Here is a 27,466-nt window from a genome sequence, read left to right as displayed (position 1 = left end):
ATAGGATCTACACCATTATGGAGTGCATCTATTTTTCATGTGAAAAGTGGCTCAACACACAAACAGGGAAAATATACAAGAGAGAGAATGCAATACTTACATTCACCACCTCTAAATATTTCCTTTTCTTCTTCAGTTTCGGGCTCAAGAAGGTTCACTATTGCTGGCCCGGATAAAATAGAATTTCGAGCTGCCATGAGGAAAACTGCTCTAGTCAGTTTCTGCCAAGAACCATGCAATAACTGTTCCAGCCACACAGTCACCTCAATTGAGGACTTCCCAACCCATGATACATGCCCCGACAATCTGATATCACCATCGTGCTGTCAAACAAGAAGAATACAACTTTTTAATATAAACCTAGAAATGAAACATAAATAACAATAAAGATTAGCAATGGGGACCAAACAACATCTGCATAAATATTATGCACATCACTACGGATTCCATGATATATTGTTGTTAGTCACAGGCTTATTACAATAAAAATAAAAGCTTCAGACAACAATTAATGTCACATTATCAGGATGAAACTTCTACTCTTCTGCTATGTTACACATTTTTGAATCACCAGGACATATTAAAACTACACACTGAATAAAGGCTTGATCTTAGATCTTTGACTTTTGCAGACAACTCTCCCAGCACGAGACAATGTTGTCATTCTGTCAATAAGTATGGGATATGATTTTAATCGGTAAGGATGTGTCTCCATTCTAATATACCATATTCAAGAAGAAAATAAAGTGGTACATACTAACATACGCAGTTTTTTGGAAAAAGAATGGATTGCAGTAACTGACGTCTAAAATGCCACATTACAGAAATTCCACTTCCAGAATATTAAACAAGAAATCTGATGTAGAAGTCAGTTAGTTGTTATTACTGCTCAATGAAAGCTGCAAACACATATAACTTTAAAATTTGTGCTGAACTCAACTCAGTCCCCTAACACTATTGATAGTTTCACATTTTGGTGTTTTGCTCAAATTCTAAATGACTTTGCTGGTGATTGAACATTGTTAAATAGTTGTATTATTGGTAGACAAATAGTAGTGGAACAGAGCACTGCATCTGTGGCAGACCAGCACAAATGGTGTTTGTTCCTCACTCGCTGAGTGGGGGCAACACGCGTCTATGTGTCTAGGGAAATATGGACTCTATACAGCTTCAACACAATATAGCAGCTATAATAGGCTTGGCAAGCACTTGAATCCATTTAGAATAAGAATTTCTTTTTACTGTCGATTTTCCATGTTTTCTATGGAGCAAGTGTATGCTGTACATCTGACATTCCACAAATATTACCAAAGTGGCTTAGAATGATTACATATGATGAAAAATGTGTTTATGGAATATTACATGTTATTATGGTCACTGGTTTAACTGTGGAACCTTAATTTTGTGTGAAGGAAGAGCTGATGAAATAGTGCTTTCATTCAGTCTCCAGCTGAAATCACACTGACAATGAGACAGATTGTGGACAGAATAAATGAAAAATATTTATATTGATGTATGTGATAACTTATAACTTTATTTATAATTAACAAAAGCATTTTAAATAAGCTACATAGTACCCTGTCACAAGGAAACTGAGAACATTAATTACTGGAACTTTTTACAGTAGGTAATGGTAACTACACTGAGTAGAAAGAGGAAGGAAGTGCAATGCAATGTGTAGTGGTAAAGGAAGTGCATCACTCATGTGCACATTACAGATTTACAACATATGTGTCAGTGAACACATGCCTGTGACATCTGCTCGGCTATTGACAACAGACATTTGGCTATTTCATTAGCTGAGGCAATGTCACTCATCTTTGCTAACTTCCGCCAAGCTATACGAAGTTTATTGGCACTCTCTCTCACACACTACAGACAATTCAGATGGGCCACATGCTAGCAGAATTCTAGTAAAGAATAAAAATGACTGCAGAACAGACAAGACATTGCTTTCTTATTAGGTGTCATTAAATTGTGCCCAACAACCTATGAACAAGAGCTATAAGCTATAGTTCTGTGAACTTCTGTACTCAACTTAATTTTGTCATTGTGGCTGCATCATGTTTTCAGTGATTTCTTTCTTTTTATTCTTTTTACACAATCACGAACATGTCATTGCTTTAAGTGCATAGTAATTAAATATAATAGTAAGTTGGGAAGGAAAACATAAGTACAAAAAGGTAACTGTGAAGAAACCATGGGTAACAAAAGAAATACTTCAATTTATCGATGAAAGGAGGAAATACAAAAATGTTCTGGGGAAACTCTGGAATACAGAAATACAAGTCGCTGAGGAATGAAATAAATAGGAAGTGCAGAGAAGGTAAGATGAAATAGCTGCAGGAAAAATGTGAAGACATTGAAAAAGAAATGATTGTCGGGAGGACAGACTCAGCATACAGGAAAGTCAAAACAACCTTCGGTGACATTAAAAGCAAGGGTGATAACATTAAGGGTGCAACGGGAATTTCACTCTTAAATGCAAAGGAGAGAGTGGATAGGTGGAAAGAATACATTGAAAGCCTCTATGAGGAGGAAGATTTGTCTGATGTGATAGAAGAAGAAACAGGAGTTTACTTAGAAGAGATAGGGGATCCAGTATTATAATCAGAATTTAAAAGAACTTTGGAGGACTTAAGATCAAATAAGGCAGAAGGGATAGATAACATTCCATCAGACTTTCTAAAATCGTTGGGGGAAGTGGCAACAAAACGACTATTCATGTTTGTGTGTAGAATGTATGAGTCTGGCGACATAGCATCTGACTTTCGGAAAAGCATCATCCACACAATTCCGAAGACGGCAAGAGCTGACAAGTGCAAGAATTATTGCACAATCAGCTTAAAAGCTCATGCGGCCAAGTTGCTTACAAGAACAATATACAGAAGAACGGAAAAGAAAATTGAGGATGCGCTAGATGATGATCAGTTTGGTTTTAGTAAAGGTAAAGGCACCAGAGAGGCAATTCTGACATTGTGGTTAATAATGGAAGCAAGACTAAAGAAAAATCAAGACATGTTCATAGGATTTGTCAATCTGGAAAAAGCGTTTGACAATGTAAAATGGTGCAAGATTTTTGAAATTTTTTAAAAAGCAGGAGTACTCTATAGGGAGAGAGGAGTCATATGCAATATGTACAATGGCCAAGAGGGAATAATAAGAGTGGATGACCAAGAATGAAGTGCTTGTATTAAAAAGGGTGTAAGACAAGGATGTGGCCTTTTGCCCCTGCTGTTCGATCTGTACATCAAGGAAGCACTGATGGAAACAAAAGAAAGGTTCAGGAGTGGAATTAAAATTCAAGGTGACAGGATATCAATGATACAATATGCTGATGACATTGCTATCCTGAGTGAAAGTGAAGAAGAATTACATGATCTTCTGAACAGAATGAACAGTCTAATGAGTACAGATATGGACTAAGAGTAAATCGAAGAAAGATGAAGGTAATGAGAAGTGTAAGGATGAGGACAGCAAGAAATTAAACGTCGGGATTGATGGTTACGAAGTAGATGAAGTTAAGGAATTCTGCTACCTAGGCAGCAAAATAAACAATGACGGATGGAGCAAGGAGGACATCAAAAGCAGACTAGCAATGGTAAAAAGGGCATTCCTGGCCAAGAGAAGTCTACTAATATCAAATATCGGCCTTAATTTGAGGAAGAAATTTCTGAGAATGTACGTCTGGAGTACATAATTGTGTGGTAGTGAATCATGTACTGTGGGAAAACTGGAACAGAAGAAAATCCAAGCATTTGAGATGACAGATGGATGTTGAAAATTAGGTGGACTGATAAGATAAGGAATGAGGAGGTTCTGTGCAGAATCGGAGAGGAAAGGAATATGTGGAAAACACTGATAAGGAGACATGACAGGACGATAGGACCCTGACCCGCGGTTCTGGGTGACTTTCCCAAAATTTACCCCTTTTCCTCGAACTCTCCAGTCCTTTTCCTTCACCCTTCTTCCTTCCCCTTCAACCGTTCTGCCTGAAGGAGGAGCCACTGGCTCCGAAAGCTTGCCAGTCACAACAGTCTTTTATCTGTGTGTTCTGCCATCATTTGGTGAGTAAATTTTTTATCTATCCAATTGCATAAATTGTATGCCATTTAGTCAATCTGTAGTGTTCTATATCAGTCAGTCACTGCAATTGCTATATCATTCAGCTTGTTCATTCAGAGGGTCATAGTGTTTAGATGACTGAAGTGGTCGTTCTGCATCTAAATATATTTGTCTGTATTACTACTTATCAAATTTTGTTAGAATAATTTGAGAGTTTTTGAGTTACAGACATGTGAAATTAACTGTGAAAGTTTCTAACTAAAAGCTGATTATTATATATTTCAGGCAATAAACCTTATGAACTACACCAGTAAATTAGACTATAGTGTCATGTAAAGTAATTATTTACTTTTGAAAGATGCTTTAATTAGCTGAGGAAGATGTATGAAGATGAAGAAGATGAACTTCCATGAGACTTAAGAGGTGCAAAACACTTGGTATCTTTACAGTCTACAGTGTCTTGTTTTGATGTAAACGTTTCAGTGCTCTGTCAAATTATTCTCACAGTACCATATTCCCACTCTTCTTCATCTACTTACTCTTCTTTTTTCATAATATTATTTATTATTTAACCTTATCTGATTTGAGCCATTAGGCCTCCTCGTGCATCAGACCAGGGTTTCACACGTACAGTACCTTTTTTTACATCACAGTGCCTAAGAAATAACAACTTTAATATGACAAATAGTATCAAAATGACTTGAGTGTCTATAGTGACAATGTGAGTAAATAATACTGACCATGAACTAATAAAGTTAATACTGGCAGCACCTGTACTACTGCTGCTAATAATAATAATAATAATAATGGCAATAATTATAATAATGACAATAATTATAATAATGACAATGGAATTTATAGGTGTACAAAACAGATGTTTTCTGATATAGCTAGTTCTGGGATAAGGAAATTTATCGAGACTGCACCAGCTAAGAATACTGGCAAATAAGGAAGATCTGGTTGTAAAGATGGTTGTACAAGTGTAACGAGTGTATACAGGAACAGTGGTAATCTTTATTGTTGTTTTAGCAGATAAGTCATAACTCTCTTCTGAAGCAGGAGATTTTGTTCAGTTCTCTAATATGATGCAGCAAGTTATTCCAGAGTGGCGTTCCTGCTGCTGAGAAGAAGTGGCCGAACAATGGAGTGGGACAGAAAGGATTTTGCTCTGATGGGAACAGGTGTTTCTGCCATCTTGTTCAGACAAGTTAAGGAGAGATATGGGAGACACTGCAGGTTATAAGACAGTAGAGAAGACTGAGGGTACGGAAATCTCCATGCTTGTCTGCATGCAGCCAGGATAGCTGTGAATATGATGGTGAAATATGATCAAAGAATCAATCATCATACATGTAATGAGCACAGGCATTCATAACCATTTCCAGGTGCTGTGAGCTTTCCTGAGAAAGGCCTTGCAGGATAACAACACTACAATTAACAATTGAAAGTATTAGTGTTTGTACAAGTTTCTTTTTCAGGTCAAGGAAGAAAAGATTTTTATATTTTTGTATGGCATGGCGAGATGCTGATACACCTTTGCACACTGCAGTTACGTGCTCTGTCCAATTTAGATTTTCATCTATGATTACTCCTAGACTACTCTTGTTGAAGGACATACATTGATATTTGTCCCTTTCAGGGTTAAAGATGGTAGGGATTCCCAATAATTTGGGCTAATTGGCTTAGAATGACCAACCAGTACCATTTGGGTTTTGGATTGTTTGAGTTTAACCCTATATCCTGCACCCATTTTGATAGTCCACACAGGTCAGTAGTGAGATTCTCAGTGGCTGTCTTTGGGTTTTATTAGTTTTGCACTTACAAGGAACTCTTGGAATGAGAGGTCGCAAAAGGCCAGTGATGTTTACGGCATTCAATGCCCCACATATTGTCTACTATGCAACCACAATATTGGCTGGTAATGACAACAGGAGGCAGGACTGGAGGTGTCCAATGGTGAGCGCATCACCAGGCTATGCGGCGTAGTTGAACTGCTTAGTCAACGTGTAACTCACAACAATGCTATTGGTATTGATACAAAGCAGAGCAATGACAATGCTAAACAAACCAAACATTGTATTATGTTTATGAAGACAGTTGCTGAAGTTCACATTTTGTCAGAATTTTGGAGATTGAGAAAGAAGTGTCAGATGAAATATTAGTGTTACTGCAAGATGAGTCAGTGGTGTCACATACACTCGACTGGTGTGGACAAAGTACATGATGAGTGCAATGCAGGCAGTACATGCTTAACAAGTGAAAATTATACTGAAACAGGTGTCGAGCCATGTAGTTCATCATCCTTGTCAGACATGTAGCCACAAATCCCATCTCCAGTGAAATGTAGTAAAGGTTGTCCAACATAAGAATGTATGTGGAAGATTGTCCACAGCATAGGAATAAAAAAAATTATGAACAGATTTCCAATAAGTCCACAGCAATATGACTGTAGTGCATACGAAAAATCACAAATATTCAAGGGAGAACAAGACGCGCTTGTTAAAAAATCTGGTGTCTGGCATTTCACGGATGATTGGTACAATTTGCAGGATCTGCCTGACAGTGATTTCAAGGGGAGCAGTGGATGGCTGCATAACTTCAAACAGTGCTACAGAACTGGAAGATGTAAGTTAACGAAATTTTAAAGAAAGTGTCAACTTGGTGATGCACAGCCAACTGCTGGATCAGCCTGAAAATGTGTAGATGAGATAAACAAACTTATCCCATCATTCAGTAACAAATTTGTTTTCAACCCCAACCAGCCAGCCAATCAGGATTTGAAGAGGAAATACATATGAAAGGGACCCTGGAAATTGGAGGTATTAAGAAAATGTATCAGGATCAGTTAACATCAGTGCCTTAACACATTCATATACAACTATGTCAACCGTTCATCTCAATGGTAAATTGGCTGGAAAGTTATATATTGTGCTGTGAGAAGTTGGAGGTGTGCTGACCCCTACGATTCTTTCTCATGTGTGAGATCTTGCAAGGGCAGTAGGAAACATTTACATCACATCAAACAGGAGTGGGAAAACGGGCATAATGGAACTACAATACTGGTATGAGCACTGCTTTGAGTCAATAGCTGGTCAATATTAACTTGCTTTTGCTTGATTTCTGGTCTGCACACAAACTTCTCTAGAGCACACTATCCCTCATGAAAATTGTGACACTTTAATTCATACCACCTGGAACCAAGGGACAAATTCAGCCTCTGTACATTTGTTTTTTCCATGCCTATAAAACATATTATTGCCCTATCCACAGCTACACATTAAAGGATAGCCATTTCACAATAAGTTTCACAAGAGACTGTTTCGTATTCAGTTGCATGTCATCACATTTCATCAGTTCTCATCATCCCATTACACCAATATGATTCTGTACGCATTCTTTAAGAGTGGATATCTACCTGAACATCCTGCACAGTTTGTAATTCCCAAGGAGTCTGGCTTCAATCTTGATGGTGCGAACCTTTGTGATCACTGTGGCACGCCATTTTACATTCAGTGTTCATGGTGCAAGTTAATGATTTGTTTTAAAAATTTCTTGAATGTCAAAAATGTCCATTTGATGAATGTAATGGGTTCATTCCATAGAAGGTTGATCTCTGCACCTCCCAGACACTCATTTTCTGTCACCCTCGAGATGCACATAGCTAGTCATTAGGAGCTAATATTTTTCCTGTCATAACTCTTTCAAATGAGCCTTACCAAAGACTGAACTTGTGACCTCACACTCAAGGGGTCCTTGTTAGATAAAACTAAGGGTCATCAGTATACATGTGGTATTTGCAATATGACAAAACTGATGACACATCAGTGACATACAATGAAAATTGTACAGAACCTAACATCAAACCTTTGTGGATGCCTGATACTACCTGCCCCCCCTGTGACTTCATGACGCGTTGCTGGTAAGACATCGAGCAAGAGCGAAACCACTGCATTGCATTTAGCAAGAAATTTAGGCTGTTAAATGTGGCAAGTAACATGTCGAAGTCGAAGAAGTAAGTGATTGTCACCTCTTGTGCACCCATGACAAGCTTCAGACCATCTGCTACCTTTATAAAGGCAGAAGATGTGCTGCGATGTTTACAGAAACCTAATAGGTTTTTGTCTAGTCTGCTATTTGTGGTTGAGTAGTTTGTTTACTGATAATGGATTATATATTCTAAGGCCTTGGACAATACAGGAAGAATGCAAGTAGGTCGGAAATCAGAGGGTGGTGTGGTAATGTCCATTTTACATAGTAGCTAAATTAGTCCCTGTTTCTATGCCTCAGGGAGAGGTTAAAGATATCACATTAGATTACATTAATACTTCTTCCATAGATCATGAATCCAGCATTTTGTAATGATGTGGAATGTGTCTGACTTTTTTCTTTTTTCTCTTTTTACAATTACTACTTCATATTTGAAAATTCATCTTCTGAGTAGAAGCAGTCGTCATTCAGAAATTCTTTTAAATTGTTTTTAGATGTTGGTTGGTTAACTGTCAGACTTTTGATGTTTTTTGATAAATGACCAAAGACTTTGTTGTGCAGCATAATTCACCTCTTTCTCTGCCAAAGACAGACTTAACACAGACCAATGAAGACCATCATTTCTTCTAACATTGTAACTATGCACTTTGCTCTTATTTTTGAACTAAAATGGGATATTAAGGTTATTAATAACAAATTTCCTAAGTGAATATGTGTATTGTGAAGGTACTGTGAATACCCTTAGTTCTTTAAATAAATGTCTGCAAGGTGATCTTGGGTGGGCTGCAGCTATTATTCTGATTACATGCTTTTGTTGCAATAGCCCTAACAGCATAAGTAACTGAACTCAAACATTTCAGCAGATCATAAACGTGTTTTTCCAATTCAATTTCTCATCAGTGCACACCCCCAGAAATTATGAATATTCTGCCGTAGCAACAGACTTCTGTTCGAAGTCTATATTTATTAATGGTGTTATGCATTTGCTGTACAGAACTGTGTATACTATGTTTTCTCAAAATTTAGTGAGAGCCCATTTGCAAACAACCACTTAATAGCTTTCTGAAAGACATTATTTATAACTTCCTCAGTTAATTCTTGATACCTCCCCAGTTACAGGACTCTGCTGATTTTTGCAGACTACCTGTGCTGTTAATTTCAACATTCTGCATTCTTCCAGTTAAATATGAACTAAACCATTTGTGCACTGTCCCAATCATACCACAATACTTAAGCTTGTCGTGAAGAATATCATGATTTCACACACTCAAAAGCCTTTGAGGGATCACAAAAAATGTTTGGTTATTCAGAGTATTTCATATTTGATCAGAGAAAGCATATTCAGCATTTTCTGTTGAAAATGCTTTCCTGAAAACCAAGTTGACATTTTGTTAGCATTTCATTTTAACAAGTACGTGAAGCTACTCTTGAATACCTTACTTTTCCTAGAATTTTGGACTAAGCTGCCAGAAGTGAGATTAGGCAGTAGTTGTTACCATCAGACCTATCCCCCTATATATGCAATGGTTTAATAATAGCATACTTCAGTCTATCCAGAGAAATGCCCTGTTTCAGTGTACATACGTGGCTGAGAATCCTACTTATCTCTTGGGAACGAGTTTTTAGTGCTCTAGTATCTGTTGGAAATGCGATGAATTCCACATAAATTTTTATTTTTAAGTAAATTTATTATTTTCCTAATTTCAGTAGGAGATGTGGGCTGAATTTCAATTTTATCAAATTGTATAGGTATTGCCTCTTCCTTATACAGCCTTGCATTTTCTATATTCTCTTCAACACTTAAAAATGATTATTAAAATCTTTTCTGCTTCTATTTGTTGACAAACTTTTCACTGCATTTGATAGAAATACAGTCTTCCTGTGCTTTCGGTTTCTCTATTTCCTTTTTAACAGTAATCCAAATTGTTTTACTTTTCTTATCGGAGGTGCTAATCTCAGACAAATGCACATATGTCTGGATTTTTTAATAACTCTTATGAATACAGTGCAGTAGTTTTTATAATGTTTGACTGTTCCTGTTCATTACTCCTTCTAGTTATAAGCTACATTTCCTTTCCTGTTTAAAAGATATTTTTATCCCTTAAGTAAGCCATGTTTTTTTAAGATGGTTTCTTACAATTATTTTTAGTCGTTTTCTTACAGGAACTGTTTTCAAACATACTCAGAGAGGTATCATGAAATAGGTTACATTTTAAATTAGCATCAAGTTCCCTATACACCTTATCCCAGTGTAACTGTTGCAGCCTTTCCCTAAAATTTGCAATTGTTAAATTGTTAACTGAATGCATTATTTTGGAGAACTGTTTTGCATTACTGTATGCAGCTATGTCATATACTGAAACTAGCTGTGTATCATGATCAGAAAGACCATTTTTGACAGGAAAAGGTTTTATTTGATTAAATTTATCATGGTCAATGAAAACATTATGTATTAGTGTGCTGCTTTCCTGTACTACCTGACTGGGAATATCAATAACTGATGTCAAATTAAAAGAACTAAGTAATTATTTAAGGTCATTCTATTGGTCAGACTCTTTCAGAAAATCTACATTGAAATCCCCACAAACAATGATTTGCTTCCCATTGTCTGACAGATAGCACAACAAAGAACCCAGGCTTTTCAGAAATAGCTGAAAATTTCCCAGTGGGGACCTATACATAGCTGCAATTATAAAAGTACCACCATTACATTTTTTACACTAAGATAAATTTTAACATATGTAAGTACGCTGTTTAGGTTTTTATATTGGTAACGCCACGTAGCGCTCTGTATGAAAATCACTGGCTGTGCTGTGTGCAGTCTGTGGCTAGTTTGCATTGTTGTCTGCCATTGTAGTGTTGGGCAGCTGGATGTGAACAGCGCGTAGCGTTGCGCAGTTGGAGGTGAGCCGCCAGCAGTGGTGGATGTGGGGAGAGAAATGGCAGAGTTTTGAAATTTGTAAGACTGGATGTCATGAACTGCTATGTATATTATGATTTTTCAACACTATTAAGGTAAATACATTGTTTGTTCTCTATTAAAATCTTTCATTTGCTAACCATGCCTATCAGTAGTTAGTGCCTTCCGTAATTTGAATCTTTTATTTAGCTGGCAGTAGTGGCGCTCGCTGTATTGCAGTAGTTCGAGTAACGAAGATTTTTGTGAGGTAAGTGATTTGTGAAAGGTATAGGTTAATGTTAGTCAGGGCCATTCTTTTGTAGGGATTATTGAAAGTCAGATTGCGTTGCGCTAAAAATATTGTGTGTCAATTTAAGGACAGTCATGTATAATTGTTCAAAGGGGACGTTTTACACACACGGCAACTCCATCTCTCTCTACAGTGTTCCTACTTACATGTGCAGAAAGCTTATATGCACCTACATATACCTTTCATATCTGTGACTATATCATCTTCAGACAGGGGTAGTACATATATTCCACCCTCAGTTTCTAAATCTTCTAAACAAAGAAGGAGCTCATCTGCTTCATTGTTTAATTGCCTGATATTCTAATGCAATATACTAACATTATTTTTCATTGTACTTTTATGAGAATCTTGTAATATTTTAACATCTCTAGTAGCTACCTGTCTGATCTTCTCATTAAGTGTCCAATGTTTCAACAGTGAATTAATTTAATTCAATGTTGAAATATTGGACATTGATCTTAGCCTGATATTATGTTCCAGTGGGCAATAGTACGTCAATAATAAGCGTCATCATTTGGACTGCGATGCCATCATGTCCAGTAGATGCTGATCTGATATGCATAAAGTGGTCGATGAGTCTGTTTTGTTTGTGGTTAATTTGTGGTTGAGGTAATGTGAAGTGCGGGTCCAGTTCTTTTGCTTGGACAAATGGATCAGCTGCAGCTTTTACTTTGCCTATACCAAGACAATGCAGTTTTTTTTCCCCCTCCCCCTTATGACAGCTGAACTATTTCTACTGCTAGTTAATGTATGGACATTCCTGAGGTTTGCATTTCTTACAGCTTCACTAACTTTTCCCCACTTCTGCTTACAAGCAATAAAATTTTCAGGCATGGGGCACAATTTGTATGCCCAATGTGCAGTGTCTCTGAGATTCATGAGCTGTTTTAGTTCTTCAGAAAGGCATGGCACAGGTTTCCTTCTTACTTTTCCAGTATTTAAGGGAGCATATCTGTCATGTAGTTGAGCAAGTTTGTTAGTAAATCCATGAAGTTTATCATTTATGTGCAATAAGGGAATAGAAGACATCCCCCCAAACTCTTTCTTGCACATTAGTTGCAAGTTAAGATAAATTAAAGGATTTCAAGTCTTGTTGTGTAGTCAGTTGTGGTTTCTTTCAGGGACATTCTAGTAAGTACATCATGAAAATTATGTCATCAACAAACATGCCAGGTGCAGATATTTGAGAGGCATGAATTACTCTATTTGGGGATTTTGTTGCAAATATATCTTTGAGAGTGTGACCACTAATCTTATGATGGGTAGGAGCAAGGTGAAATAGTGAAATGTTTGAAGAAGAAAGCATCCACTTAAAATTCATACAAGAAATTTATGTTAATGTCGCCAGTATTAATTATATGCTCAAATGTCCATTCGAGACTTGAAAGAGCAGTTTCGAAGCAGGCAAACCTGCCTACTTTAGGATGCTTGTACAGGACATACATCAGGCACTTTCTGTTAATGGATTTGATCTCTATGAACATATATTCCACTTGTTTATCTTCATTTTTGTTGGATGTGTGCAGCACACTAGCATATGTATGCCCCCTCATCTGTTACATCTGTTGTCTTAGAAAGATGTAGCTGTCTAGACTTAGCGAACTTGTGGGAATACTCTGTTTGAGCCAGGTCTCTGACAAAAGGATTACATGGATATCTGTGTCTTGAAATATATGATGGAACTCATCGAGATGAGCTGGTAGAGACTGGGCATGGGCAATGTGCAACTTGGTATGTTCAGGTGCAAAGCTCATGAAGATGCCACTGCTGGACATTAGCAACTTTGGGTGAGGTAACAACGGAGAGCGAAGTGCACTGAGGTAGGGGAGCATGGGTTCCCAGATGTGAAAGCAGCAGGTATCTCTAGGGAGGTGTGGAGATTTTGGGGCCAAGCACAGTGAGCTTTGCAGCTGACTAAGGCAGATGACTGCTTCCAGGGACTATATAAAAGTCTGGCCAATGTGATTGCACCTACCATACAGCTGTCTTGATTATTGAGACATCCAAGTGATACCACTGTGGCATGGTCCATGGTTTTGGGTGGTTTTCGTCTCTACCCTTCCCCGCCCAAAGCACGGCCGGAAGGCCGTTGCCGGCTGCAGCACAGCAGCACGCCTAACTGCTGAAACCATACAGGGTGCGCCCCTGCCTCTTCAGGGCGTACACCACGTCCATGGCCGTCACAGTCTTCCGCTTGGCGTGCTCAGTGTACATCACCGCGTTGCGGATCACATTCTCCAGGAACACCTTCAGCACTCCGTGGGTCTCCTCATAGATCAGACCCGAGATGCGCTTCATGCCGCCCCTCCAAGCCAGGTGGTGGATAGCGGGCTTCATGATGCCCTGGATGCTGTCGAGCATCTTGCGGTACCGCTGGGCGCCACCCTTGCCGAGCCCCTTTCCTCCCTTGCTGCAGCAGGTCATTGTTCTTCTTGTCGAGAAACGTGCACAAACAGCAGCTGCAGCAGTTCCTCAGCCGTTGCTTGCGAGTTGGCTAGTATCTAGTATTGGAGGGCAATGTGGAGGGTAAAAATCGTACAGATGAATACACTAAGCAGATTCAGAAGGGTGTAGGCAGCAGTACATACTGGGAGATGAAGCAGCTTGCACAGGATAGAGTAACATGGAGAGCTGCATCAAACCAGTCTCAGAACTGAAGACCACAACAACAACAACAAAAACAACATTTAACAGCAGCCAAATTTAGTTTAATTTAGTACTATGTTTGTGTCTGTCAGTGTACAAAAATGTTCAAATGTACAACAAATCATATAAAAGTAAAGAGAGCAGTAAAGGGAAGGTTTGCATGAAAACTATTGTGTTTCACTTGGGATGGTCTTGTTGGAGATGTGTGACTTTGCCTCCCTATGATGAGTGAACTGACTTTCACAGTCACTAGTAGAGAGACCCCACAGGAGAAACGTGGAGTCTGAATCATAGAGAAATTTGAATTTTATACCACACAAAACATTTTGACATGTGAGCACAATAATAAGTATACTATGACTGACCTCTGATTGACTATTTGTTGGATAATACTGAAGGATTCAGCGATTGAGCCATAAACCATTCACAACTATTATTTATAATTTTTCTGAAAGGGCAACCTATATGATGGTACCAACAGTACAAACATGCTGACAGGTCATTTTATATTCCAACTGTAGCATTGTTAGCACAACTTCTTACCTTAGGAGTTATGTCAGTGAAATCAATTTGATCAACAAGTACAGTGACAATTACATATGGTGTTGGTTGTCCAGCTGGCTTTCTTGGGTTCAAGATGTGCTTGTGAGCCACCCAAGCTGTTGAGAAAAAATTTTTGTATATCATTATGGTTTGATAAAATAACAAGAAATTTTTACAAGAATTGTGTGTTCCGTCAGAAATAAGGTTGAATTTCAGAGAAACAATATCTAAAATGAATTGTTATTTGGATGCATCCAAGCAAAGGAACTATAGTGATACAGACTGCTAGAAAAGAAATCAGAGAAACAAAATTGCAGGGTAAACAGTGACTGGGGAAAGGGGAACAACTCAATAAGACTGAAAATGTTGTTAAGTTTGCAAATGACATCATTTACTGGCGGTAACTACAGAATACACATACACCTGCACCTGCACTTGCACACCAACTTTATCCCAGCACTTCATCTCGAATGGGGTGAGGGGTTGTACTGGATGAAGTGGGTGAGTGGAGAAAGGAGGCTGGGCCAGGGGCAGGAGGGTTGCAAGGAATGGAGGTTGATGCTGGGTGGTAACCGTGAGCTCTCTCTGGTGCAGACAGCAGGAGTTATGTGCTGTGCACAGTGATGAGGGAGGGTGGAGTGTTAGGAATAAATATATAAGAGGAAGATATGAGTGTAGAATAAGTTTCATATGAGGCATGAGGACAGGGGTGGAGGTGGATTTAAATCTGGGACAGGAGCTAATGGAGACTAAGGCCAGGAGGATTGCGAGATAGTAGGATGTGTCGTAAAGATTATTCACATCTAAATAGATCAGAGAAACTGGTATTGCAAGAAGGGGGAAAGAGGAAATCCAGGTGGCACTGGTTATACACATATCAAAAAAAGTTTTTCATCACCTCAGTTCCGAGAGTTCCAGAAACTGTACAGAAAATTTAAATAGAGATAAATATAAACATCATTTTTGCCCTTTTTATTGCTTGTGAAAACCACACATTGAATGTTGTACCACCATACACCAAGACCTTCAGAGGTGGTGGTCCAGATTGCTGTACACACTGGTACCTCTAATACACAGTAGCACGCCCTCTTGCATTTATGCATGCCTGTATTCGTCGTGGCATCCTACCCACAAGTTCATTAAGGCACTGTTGGTCCAGATTGTACTACTCCTCAACGGCGATTCGGCGTAGGTCCCTGAGTGGTTGGTGAGTCATTTAATCCATAAACAGTCCTTTTCAATCTATTACAGGCATGTTTGATAGGGTTCATGTCTGGAGGACATGCTGGCTACTCTAGTTAAGCGATGTCGTTATCCTGAAGGAAGTCAATCACAAGATGTAAACGATGGGGGCAGGGATTATCATCCATAAAGATGAATGCCTCGCCAATATGCTGCCCATATCATTGCACTATCGGTCAGAGGAAGGCATTCACATACCGTACAGCCATTACAGTGCCTTCCATGACCACCAGCGGCTTATGTCGGTCCCACATAATGCCACCCCAAAACAGCAGGGAACCTTCACCTTGCTGCACTTGTTGGACAGTGTATCTAAGGTGTTCAGCCTGACCAGGTTGCCTCCAAACACATCTTCGACGATTGTCTGGTTGAAGGCATATGTGACACTCTTCGGTGAAGAGAACATGATGCCAATCCTGAGCGATCCATTTGGCATGTTGCTGGGACCATCTGTACTGCACTGCATGGTGTCGTGGTTACAAAGACGGACCTCGCCATGGCCGTCGGGAGTGAAGTTGCGCATTATGCAGCCTATTGTGCACAGTTTGAGTCTTAACACGACGTCCTGTGGCTGCACAAAAGCATTATTCAACATGGTGGCATTGCTGCCACGGTTTCTCCAAGCCGTAATCCATAGGTAGCAGTATTAGCCCTTGGGCGGCCTGGGCAAGGAATGTCATCGACAGTTCATGTCTCTCTGTATTTCCTTCATGTCTGAACAACATCGCTTTGTTTCATTCCAAGGCACCTGGACACTTCCCTTGTTGAGAGCCCTTCCTGGCACAAAGTACTGTAGTATTGACTGTCTAGGCATGGTTGAACTACAGACAACACGAGCCATGTACCTCCTTCCTGGTGGGTGGAATGACTGGAACTGATCGACTGTCGGAACCCCTCTGCCTAACAAGTGCTGCTCATGCATAATTGTTTACATCTTTGGGTGGGTTTAGTGACATCTCTGAACAGCCAAAGGGACTGTGTCTGTGATACAGTATCCACAGTCAGCGTCCATCTTCAGGAGTTCTGGGAACCACGGTGATGCAAAACTTTTTTTGATGTGTGTAAATTATTCATTGTAGCATATTGTGCTTAGCAGCATATTCCACTACTGGTTAGTCAACTCTGTTCGTGGTTATAGGTTGCTGGTGCCCATTAATTTGAATGGACAGCTGGTTGGTGGTCATGCCCACATAAAAGGCTAAGTTAAAGTGGATGTGGTATATGATGTGATTGTCTTCATAGGCAGCCCTGTGTATGATGGGTTAGAATATATTTATGATGAGACTCAAGCAGAATGTGCTAGATGAGTGCATAGGACAGGTCTTGCACTAGAATCTTCCACAGGTGAATGATCATGTGGTAAGGGGTTAGGAGTGGGTGTGACATAAGAATGCAACGGGATATTTTGTAGACTGGGTGGTTGGTTGAACACCACTTTGAGAGGAGTCTGAAGAATTGTGGGTTGGATGTTGCACATTTGCTGGATACGGTAAGTAATCAAAGAACTGGTGAAGGGTATGGTTCAGTTTTCCAATCCAGGGTGATACGGTAATGGTTGAGAGACAATGAAAGAAGTGGTCTGTGTTTTTAATGTGGGAAGTAGGCTGCTGGTAATGAAATGAAGGTGAAGGTGTCTGTCAACTCAGGAGGTTCTTTCCAGAGGAACACGGTAACCAGCTGCTGTGGAGCATTTTGGATGGTTAGATTTACGAATTTTGGAAAGCATGCAGAAGGTGGGAGTGCACGTTGTATTTGAGGTGACCTTAAATTTCATAAGTACATATAATGTAGACAAATTCCCAACAAGGTCTCACCTGCAAATATATCCATGTCCTCCATAAGTCTCCCCAGCCGTACATGCCCAAGAAATGTCACATACTTTTCTTGCAGTGTTATATCTGTGCTCAGTGGAATTACTACACTGGAAAAGCTATCCTGAAACAAAAATGTCCATACAGTGAGATACAATAGTTTAAGATAGTGAAATACATTATCACTGAGTTGTTCATTTTATCATGTTCACCAGCAAATGCTTGGAGAAATTCATTTATATCAAACATTAATTAAAATCATATCTCAAAATGAGCAAGAAATTGACCTAATGAGAAAATATGCTTTGTAAAGGAAGTCAGATGAAAGAACAGGAATGACGAGCAAAAACCACATGTAACCAAAAATGACATCTTTCATAATACTCCACTAGAAATTTAAGGTAGCAACAGTAACTGCAAAGGAGTTTCCAGAATAGAACCAAATGGAGTAACAACACAACTGCCAGATCATTTATGAAATACCAGTCATTTGCACAGAAGCAAGAAACTGAAACTTATTACAACTTTAAAAGAAAATGAAAAACATTTCTTAATATCCACTATTAGAAGCTGCCTGATTCTCTGTATTCCAGGATTGAAGATTCTTATTTGCTGCATGACAAGCAGCAGTGTGTACTGCAAACTGTTCTCTACCACTGAAGATGTAAATGATTGTTATTCTTGCAATGCAGTCATGTATCTATCTGACTAGTAGTATGAGCTAAATAGCAGCTGTTTAAATAAACTATGAAATTAACAACTTTTTCAAACTAGCTTATTTCCTGTTAATTTTACTGTGTCAAACATTTAGCCCATGTAAAGGCCAATAATATATATCAGTACAGACATAGCTTATTGTTGATATAGTATACAGATTTACTTTCTAACAGATGCTTCACTTTTATAAATGTATACATTGAACCACTCCATGTTTCTGAAGATTATCTTTCATGGTTGAATCTGTAGATTAAAATAACACATCGATTGGGATAATTAACTGACAAGAAACATAGAACAAGAAACGTAGATACAAAAAATGCAAGAAAGAACATTTCTACTTTCTTTATTGGTGTTTGAAATTGAAGGAATGTACTTATCTAATGTCTAATCAATGGTGACATCATTAGGTGTGAAACATCAGCTTATACTATGGGTCTGAAGGAAGAAGATTACCTGTAGTCTTATTATGGGAACTATTATGGCTTCCAGTTTATTATTACTAAAAGACATTATGAAAAAATTAATTTACATACTGGGAGATGGGTTTAGCCTAGTGGCTCTCATACTTGAAACCAGCTCTCCTGCTGCACTACTTCAGACAACGTGTGATGGTTCACTTTCTTTATTTCTTCGTTTGTTGACCTCGGTGTTGCTATACTGGCTGAAAAATTTGGGGGATGGAAGTCAAACACAGACTACTTTAAATGATGTAGCTGACAGGTGCACAATTTGTGTTTCACAGATGTTTACTTTCCCTGTTCACAAACCCCCCCCCCCCCCCCCCCCCCTCCAATAATACACAGTTATATGGCCAGTGCACTATTGTTTAACTTTTGATAAGTATTGTTAATAGGTTGCAGGTGAACATCCACAGACTGCTTCAATAGTTTACTGTTGTATATCTACAAGAAGTAAAAACCTAACCACACAGTTCACAAATCCTGCAGACTACTGCGGTACATATTGAACAGACACTGTCATTGTTTTAACACACAGCCTAATTGTGTTACACTTATTTCACAGTTAATTTGATGCACTATTGTTGTTCTAACCAACATAGGTTCTTGTCTCAAACTCGGATGTGGACTGATTGTCTCGGGACCAAAAATTGGGCCCTTATATCTCCTTACAATAATAGGTACTGACATTACAAATTGTTTGAAGTTGAAATTACAGAAATTACAATTAAAACTTAACTCATTAAATTAACTGAATACATTGAAAAATTGTTCTTTTTAACAGTTTCTCCTACTGCAAGAGTTAAGCCAAATTATTTGTTTTAATCATGAAATTAACATATATAGTTATACAAACAATACTTTTGACAAAACTGTTAATTACTTTAGGTCTGGCTTTGCTGACATGTTTTCGAATAGAGCCAAATAGATCCTTTAAGATTACTATTAGTTGTTCCTCCAAATGTTTATATTTAGTACAAAAACTATATTTGTTTGTAAGTCAACAATAGAATTTAAGTTACAAAACAATCACTGATTTTGTTCTATAATGAAAAATACTAACCAAGAATAGCCAAAATAAATTAGAAAATCAATTACATACATAAAACTACACACAAAATTAGATCTTGTGTTATACTCTTTAAAACTGAGGGCCAACATTTCTTTTTATGAAAATGCAGATTATATTCACGTACGTTAATGGTAATTGGTTAAAAGTGAAAAAATGAATTTTAAGGAGGCAGATGGCAAAACAAGAGTAGAAGTAAAAAATATCCCAGCTTGCTTCGTCACAAATGCCATACATTTTCAGGAACACAATTAAGATGCTTCATTCACTGGAGAAAAATAAAAGTAGAAAATGAAGCAACACACTCCATAATCCAACATTTCTTTTTCAATAATATGTTTTACAACTAAGGGATGTTCTTTGTTGAAGTGTAAAGTATGCAGTATTAAATTATATTTTATCTTCAAGTTACAACTCTCTGTTACATTATCCAGACATTCTTACTGCAGCAAATATTTTCCATCTATGGAAAATCCATGTGTTACACATTTTTAATTATCACCCATAAAAAAACAATTTTTCCAACCTGCAACACAAAACATCAGATAAATGTGCAATGGACTTGTATTTTACATGTTATTTTAGTAAGATAAGTGCCATACACAATAAACAGATATTTTTAAGAAATCTATAATTCAGTTATTTGGACATCCTTAATAACTCTAAATACGAAGTTCAAGAGAGGTTAACTGTTAGCTTTCGTTCACATTTACACCTTCATACATCATTATCTGTGGATTCTGAGTGGAAACAAAATGCTTTCTTTGAAGTATATCAGTAAGAAGGATAGAAGAAAATCTAAATAGTTTCTGTTTGAGCATTTCTTTACTGATTCATTCATGGATCACAACATGGAGCAAAACCTATAGAGCTGCTAATGAGTTTGGTAGACATTAACAACAAACACAGCTATGAATAAGTGATTCTGTTCACAGTATCAGCAGTTAATTAAGTAATTAATTTGCTTCCAACAAGTGACAAAAAAAGCACGAGCTTAACTTAGAAAATTATATCTGTAATTCTTTCATTAATAGCACAACACAGAGGATTTATAATGCACATTTTCTTAAGCTACACAGGTACATTTAACAAAAACAAAAACTGGTAGCACAACTCTTCAGGTTTTTTCTTTTTCTTCTTCTTCTTCCCCTCCCCCAACTACATGATTTAATTCTGGGGGATTTAAACACTTAGGTATAAGCCATTTCCTGCAGTCTCTCAGAAATTTGTCATCCTCTTAACTTTTTGTACTCACTGCGTATAAAGTTATAATACATGGCTCTTTGATATACACTCCTGGAAATGGAAAAAAGAACACATTGACACCGGTGTGTCAGACCCACCATACTTGCTCCGGACACTGCGAGAGGGCTGTACAAGCAATGATCACACGCACGGCACAGCGGACACACCAGGAACCGCGGTGTTGGCCGTCGAATGGCGCTAGCTGCGCAGCATTTGTGCACCGCCGCCGTCAGTGTCAGCCAGTTTGCCGTGGCATACGGAGCTCCATCGCAGTCTTTAACACTGGTAGCATGCCGCGACAGCGTGGACGTGAACCGTATGTGCAGTTGACGGACTTTGAGCGAGGGCGTATAGTGGGCATGCGGGAGGCCAGGTGGACGTACCGCCGAATTGCTCAACACGTGGGGCGTGCGGTCTCCACAGTACATCGATGTTGTCGCCAGTGGTCGGCGGAAGGTGCACGTGCCCGTCGACCTGGGACCGGACCGCAGCGACGCACGGATGCACGCCAAGACCATAGGATCCTACGCAGTGCCGTAGGGGACCGCACCGCCACTTCCCAGCAAATTAGGGACACTGTTGCTCCTGGGGTATCGGCGAGGACCATTCGCAACCGTCTCCATGAAGCTGGGCTACGGTCCCGCACACCGTTAGGCCGTCTTCCGCTCACGCCCCAACATCGTGCAGCCCGCCTCCAGTGGTGTCGCGACAGGCGTGAATGGAGGGACGAATGGAGACGTGTCGTCTTCAGCGATGAGAGTCGCTTCTGCCTTGGTGCCAATGATGGTCGTATGCGTGTTTGGCGCCGTGCAGGTGAGCGCCACAATCAGGACTGCATGCGACCGAGGCACACAGGGCCAACACCCGGCATCATGGTGTGGGGAGCGATCTCCTACACTGGCCGTACACCACTGGTGATCGTCGAGGGGACACTGAATAGTGCACGGTACATCCAAACCGTCATCGAACCCATCGTTCTACCATTCCTAGACCGCAAGGGAACTTGCTGTTCCAACAGGACAATGCACGTCCGCATGTATCCCGTGCCACCCAACGTGCTCTAGAAGGTGTAAGTCAACTACCCTGGCCAGCAACATCTCCGGATCTGTCCCCCATTGAGCATGTTTGGGACTGGATGAAGCGTCGTCTCACGCGGTCTGCACGTCCAGCACGAACGCTGGTCCAACTGAGGCGCCAGGTGGAAATGGCATGGCAAGCCGTTCCACAGGACTACATCCAGCATCTCTACGATCGTCTCCATGGGAGAATAGCAGCCTGCATTGCTGCGAAAGGTGGATATACACTGTACTAGTGCCGACATTGTGCATGCTCTGTTGCCTGTGTCTATGTGCCTGTGGTTCTGTCAGTGTGATCATGTGATGTATCTGACCCCAGGAATGTGTCAATAAAGTTTCCCCTTCCTGGGACAATGAATTCACGGTGTTCTTATTTCAATTTCCAGGAGTGTATATTAGTCTGAGTCTTCTGCAGTCAATAAATTATCACTACTCTACTACGAATTATTTGTGTTGCACAGGGAGCTGCCACTTTGAAGAAAGCTCACTTACATCAAATAGCTTCTATTTCTCTCTTACATAATTTACAGTATCAAACTGACACTCAACATACAACAACAGTAATCTTAAGTGCCATTTTGTAACGGCTTAGAATTTTAGCAGCATGGAAAGCTGCCCAATACTAAAATCAGGTCTCAGCCACAGTCAGCCTGCCAAACAATGCCCCTGCTGATACTGTAATCCAGAAAACTCCGACACTTCTGTAACCACCATACGTATGTGCCACTGACGTAGGAGTGGAACAGTCTTCAGTAAGTTTCAGCAGTTTGACTGCTGCACAACAGTTGGATCCTGGTCATCAGCTCCCATTCCTGAGGCTTCCAGGCGATGTAGAAACATGGCTCTCCTGTAAACTCAGCACTGGAATGCCATATTTAAACTCCCAGGTCCAGTCTGTCGCCATCGGCACAGCTGGGCCTTTCTATAAAATACAGCCTGTGCCAGGTTGTCGCTGTATGTACGACACCACTACAGTACATTTGCTGTCTCTGGGCTGTGAAGCAGTGTCTGCTCTCTGATAGTGTCACCTGGGGCTGCAAGCATCTGCCTCTGCCTCCATGATCTAGGTCAAGCCAGGAGTTCCAGACAGCCCAGCAATCGCCACTGCCCACCACCGCTCACCAACTGGTAATTCCATATTCATTGCGTGAGTATTCCTGCTAGATTTGCCTGCCTAGCCCTGGCTGCCACGTGGCTCATTACTGTTCACCATAAATTGTCTGGTTGCTGCAGATGCACTTATTTGCATTGCACGTATGGCTGTTAATAAAGAGATTTGACAACAGATTGGCTGCTTAAATTGGCAGCACTTCCATCCACCTCCAACAAGGAACAACTTACCCACACCTTCCCATAACTTTGACCCATTACACTTGGTTTTAGAACAACTGTTGAAGGCTGTTTTGGTGAACCAATTCAGGGCAGAAACAAAGACAATGCTGCAGCAGTGGCAATCAGTGCAAGTTTTCAAGTAAGTGCACTTTAACTTTTGTCTGGGCCTTTAAGGTTTTGCTTTTCTTTCTTTCCTTTCTTTTCTGTACACCAGTGATGGTAGTAGCAACCAAAAATGTCTGTCGGTGAGAAAGTTAAACTCAGGTGATGATATAGATTTGCTGAATGAGATAGCCAAAAAGCCAGCTGATAATGAGGCTTTGTGTAGAGAAACACATTGTTTAATGGACGAAAGAAAGAAATGGCTGACTTCTAACGTGTCTCCACGCACCTTTGATACCGATACTGACTCACTGGTGTGCCCCATTTTCGAATAAACTGAGGAAGATGTTCTTTTTTCTTTAGGCCACATACAGCCATGAAGTTAGGTAAATGGAGTAACAAGCAGCTGTTAAGTACAGCTTGTTTAAAATTAGTACAGGATGCTAGAACATACGTAATGGACTATGAGAAGTTGCAGATGTTCAGTCTTTTAGTATAAAAAACATGGGTATTGGTAGAAAATTTTTAATGTTAATACACATGAACTGACAAATGATGATTCAGCCAATAAGGCTATTCTGCAGGAAGCAGAACAATGGGCACTTGATGTGTTTTTAAGGTGTCTGCAGCTGAGATGCCATGGAAAGTGTGCATGGAATTCCTGAAAACCTTGAACGAAGCAGTAGCAACTGTGGCAGCTTAGTCTGTGCCAGTGTCAGTGACTAGACCAAGAGAGGAGCGGGTAGTTTTTAATACAGAGGTCATATGTTATTGATGTGGCTCTCACCACATTCAGTGGTTTTCTACAAAGCTACAGTCTAAAAGGTGCAAACAGGTGGGGCACTCTTTTCAGAAATAGCAGCAGCTGTTTGAAGATGGAATCAGGGTAACACGTGTACCTCCATGAAATGGGATGGGGGTGCTGTGATCTCTGCGCAACACTCCCAGTAAGTCTGACCACAGGACAGCCCTGTGTGAAATCAGTGGCAGACATTTGCCTGTCTGGCTATGTTAAAGGAAGACTGTGTATGTTTTTTCGGATACATGATCACAGGCAGGTATCCTTGGCTAATCAGTGTTGGTGCAGTCAATTTACATCAAACATGTTGTAGGCTAAGTCGTGTAGGTAGTAATAGTGCTCACTTGCTCGGTTTGGCATTGTTGGATTTCTGAGTGAGGAGGAGGAACTTCCGGGTGTGTCTGGAAGTTCACCTTAGCATAGGCATAAGTTGCAATGTCACTATTGGCCAGGACTTCCCTGTTAAACATCACACCAATGTCAATCTACAATAGCTGGATGGGACATTCTGTCTTGGTTTTAGTGCTGAGAGAACCAAACTGTTGGAAAACCAATTAAACTGAACACATGGTCTCTTAGACACAACTTGTGGGATACAATATGAAAAGGATGGGAGGACTGCTTTGGTTCGATATAGGAGCTGACTTGCTGATAATACTTCATCTGTATTCAAGAACAAAGAACGAGTTGACTGGGGATTTCAGTGTAGAGTACATGAACCTAGGACAGTCTGTCAGTTTAATTGCACCAAGGGGAAAGGTGTTGCATCTGAACAGATGTGACAGAGCGGACACGGAGAGATTATTAGAGGAATACACAGAATTATTTAACCTGCCTGGACCAGTGCCTGCTATGTCACTAGTGCAGCACATAATTGCCACTGCAAACAGGTTGCCTATGTACAAGAAACCATATTGGGTCCCCCATCATCCACTAGCAGTGATAGGAGTTTACTGAACAACAGCTGCAGGACAGAATTATAGAAGAAAATGCCAGTCCCTGGTCAGCACTGGTTGTCATTGTGCCGGAGAAGTCCTGAGATGGTAAGAAGGTTAATAGGTTCTGCTGCAATTATAGCTATTTAAACCAGTGAACAACAACTGATCAATACCCCATGCCGAACATTACGGAGACCTTAGACGGTGTGGGGCAATGCTGATATTTTACCCTCATGGACTTATGAACATTCCACAGCTTGTTGGATGGAGTGCCATGGGGGTCTGAATCCAAAAGAATACATGGTCTTCCTAGATGATATCATTGTTTTCTTCAAGGACATCTGGGAGCACATGGTATATCTATGAGAGGTATCTGAATGGGTACGGCAGGGGTATGACCCTGACTCTTATTGCCACTTCATATTGCAGGAGGCCTGCTCTTTAGGCCATATTTTCGGACATGATGATGTACGAAACTGACCCATGACTAGTACAAGCCATACAAGATTTCCCAACGAGAAACAAAGTAGAAGAGTTGCAGTCATATCTTGGGATCACCAATTTTTACTGAAGATATATTTCAAAATATGCAGATGTAGGAAGGCCCCTTATGCCTTTGTTGAAGGATGGAGTAAAGTTACAATGGACTTCAGATTGCGAAACAGCATTTGAGTGATTGAAAAAATTACTAGCCTGTGGTCCCACCCTTGCTTTTCCCAACTACCAAAAATAGTTTATATTGCCCTGTGATTTGAGCAGCTGTGCTCTAGGCTGTGTCTTAAGCTGCCAAGAGACAGAAAGAGACAGGAAAGAACACCCACTAGCATACACTTCTAGATAGCTCAATAAAGCAGAAAAAAACTACTCAAATACTGAAAAAGAAATGCTCATGCTAATTTTTTGCATCTCTTATTTCTGCTGATATCTATACGGGCACTGTCACCAAGTTTGGGCAATACTGAGTTAAAAGCAGCTCCATACGTAATTTCCCAAGCGAGTCTATTTGTACACCGCAAGGTGGCTAGGCCATGCTATGCAATCATGGTGACACTGCAGAGAGACCATGCAATTACAAACCAGCCTGCAGAGTATTTCTACACCATCATGAGATGTTGATCTGGGTGTGCCTAGAAGCAATGTATCATGACAACAAGTGTGCTATTGATCACTGCAATACCCTCTGTTTATAGCACAGCTTTGCACAGTCTGATAGCACCCTCCATGACTCTGGGTCCATGGGAGTCTCTATCATGCTTCACACCATGGCCCAACCAGCAGCTAACATCAGTCTGGGCAGTCTGCTCCACCAGACCAGCTCAAAGTTTTTAGTCCACACCCATGGACTTAGAAAATCACTAAATATAAGCCACCCTCAGGCTCCATGGCAGCACTGAAGCTCTGCCTTGGAGAGCAGCGATCTGCAGCCAGGGCGATAATGCTGCCATACTTCTAAATCAGTAGCAAAGGGTGCCTGTGAGAATTCAGCAGATGTTTACATTGCTGGCTTTGCTCATTCAGGGCCAAAGAGTGTAAACTGAGGCATGCACTGATGAGTGGGGTGAACAGCGTCAGCAAAGCAGGAAGTGGATATCAAACGGCGTCCTGCTGCCACGGCTTTCTTGACATCACTGGTACCGCCAGTGGACCACGTGCCTGCAGACAGCACGGGTATCGCAGCACTTTGATTTTGTAGCTTAATATCAAATAACATGCATTCAACATTCACAACCTGCCACTCAACTACCTCTACATCATAGTAGCCACAATCATCCTAGCTTGCTACAGAGAGGTGTCAGAAGTATCTGTGGACCTCATCTGCCAACTGGCCAAAAAAGTCGATCTCCACACAGCATGGCTTCACAACCACAGCATGCAGTTTCATCAAACAGTGGGGTGAGAAGACTACAGGTTTTTGTGGTTGTTTTCTTTGTTTTATGTGTAGAGGGCATGTAGTCTAAGCAAGTGATACACAGGGATTTGATGGTTATATTTGTACAGCCAGGAGAACTGGCTCAACGCTCACAATTCTGTGGCAATACAAAGGAGCATTATTTACTGCTTGTGATATGTGGTTAGTGTGATTTGCCAGGGCATTCTGCACCTTGTGTGGTTTCAGTACCAGTAATTCGTGTTAATTGTCATTGGTAAGGGCCTAGTCAGTGCACAGGGTCATGATGGATGATAATAAAACATAATACGTCAGTGTGAGCTGTGTCATACAGCC

At 40.1% G+C, this 27,466-nt stretch overlaps 1 protein-coding gene across 3 annotated transcripts in view; it reads right to left on the bottom strand.

The window, feature by feature from the left end:
* LOC124594189 (acyl-coenzyme A thioesterase 9, mitochondrial-like) overlaps positions 1 to 27,466 on the bottom strand; it is a 93,976-nt gene that overhangs the window by 35,951 nt on the left and 30,559 nt on the right. For all 3 annotated transcript variants that reach the window (XR_006978149.1, XR_006978150.1, XM_047132548.1), the window contains exons 4-6: positions 17,507 to 17,627; positions 14,451 to 14,566; positions 101 to 323 (exon numbers count right to left, since the gene is read on the bottom strand). Coding sequence is in view for 1 of the 3 variants with exons in the window: in XM_047132548.1 (XP_046988504.1) it covers positions 101 to 323; positions 14,451 to 14,566; positions 17,507 to 17,627 (460 nt within the window). In the remaining 2 variants the exon portion in view is untranslated. The remainder of the gene's footprint in view (positions 1 to 100; positions 324 to 14,450; positions 14,567 to 17,506; positions 17,628 to 27,466) is intronic.

Source organism: Schistocerca americana, chromosome 2 (genome assembly GCF_021461395.2).
Source record: "Schistocerca americana isolate TAMUIC-IGC-003095 chromosome 2, iqSchAmer2.1, whole genome shotgun sequence".
NCBI classification, from domain to species: domain Eukaryota; kingdom Metazoa; phylum Arthropoda; class Insecta; order Orthoptera; family Acrididae; genus Schistocerca; species Schistocerca americana.
This window is presented reverse-complemented; position numbering and strand designations above follow the sequence as displayed.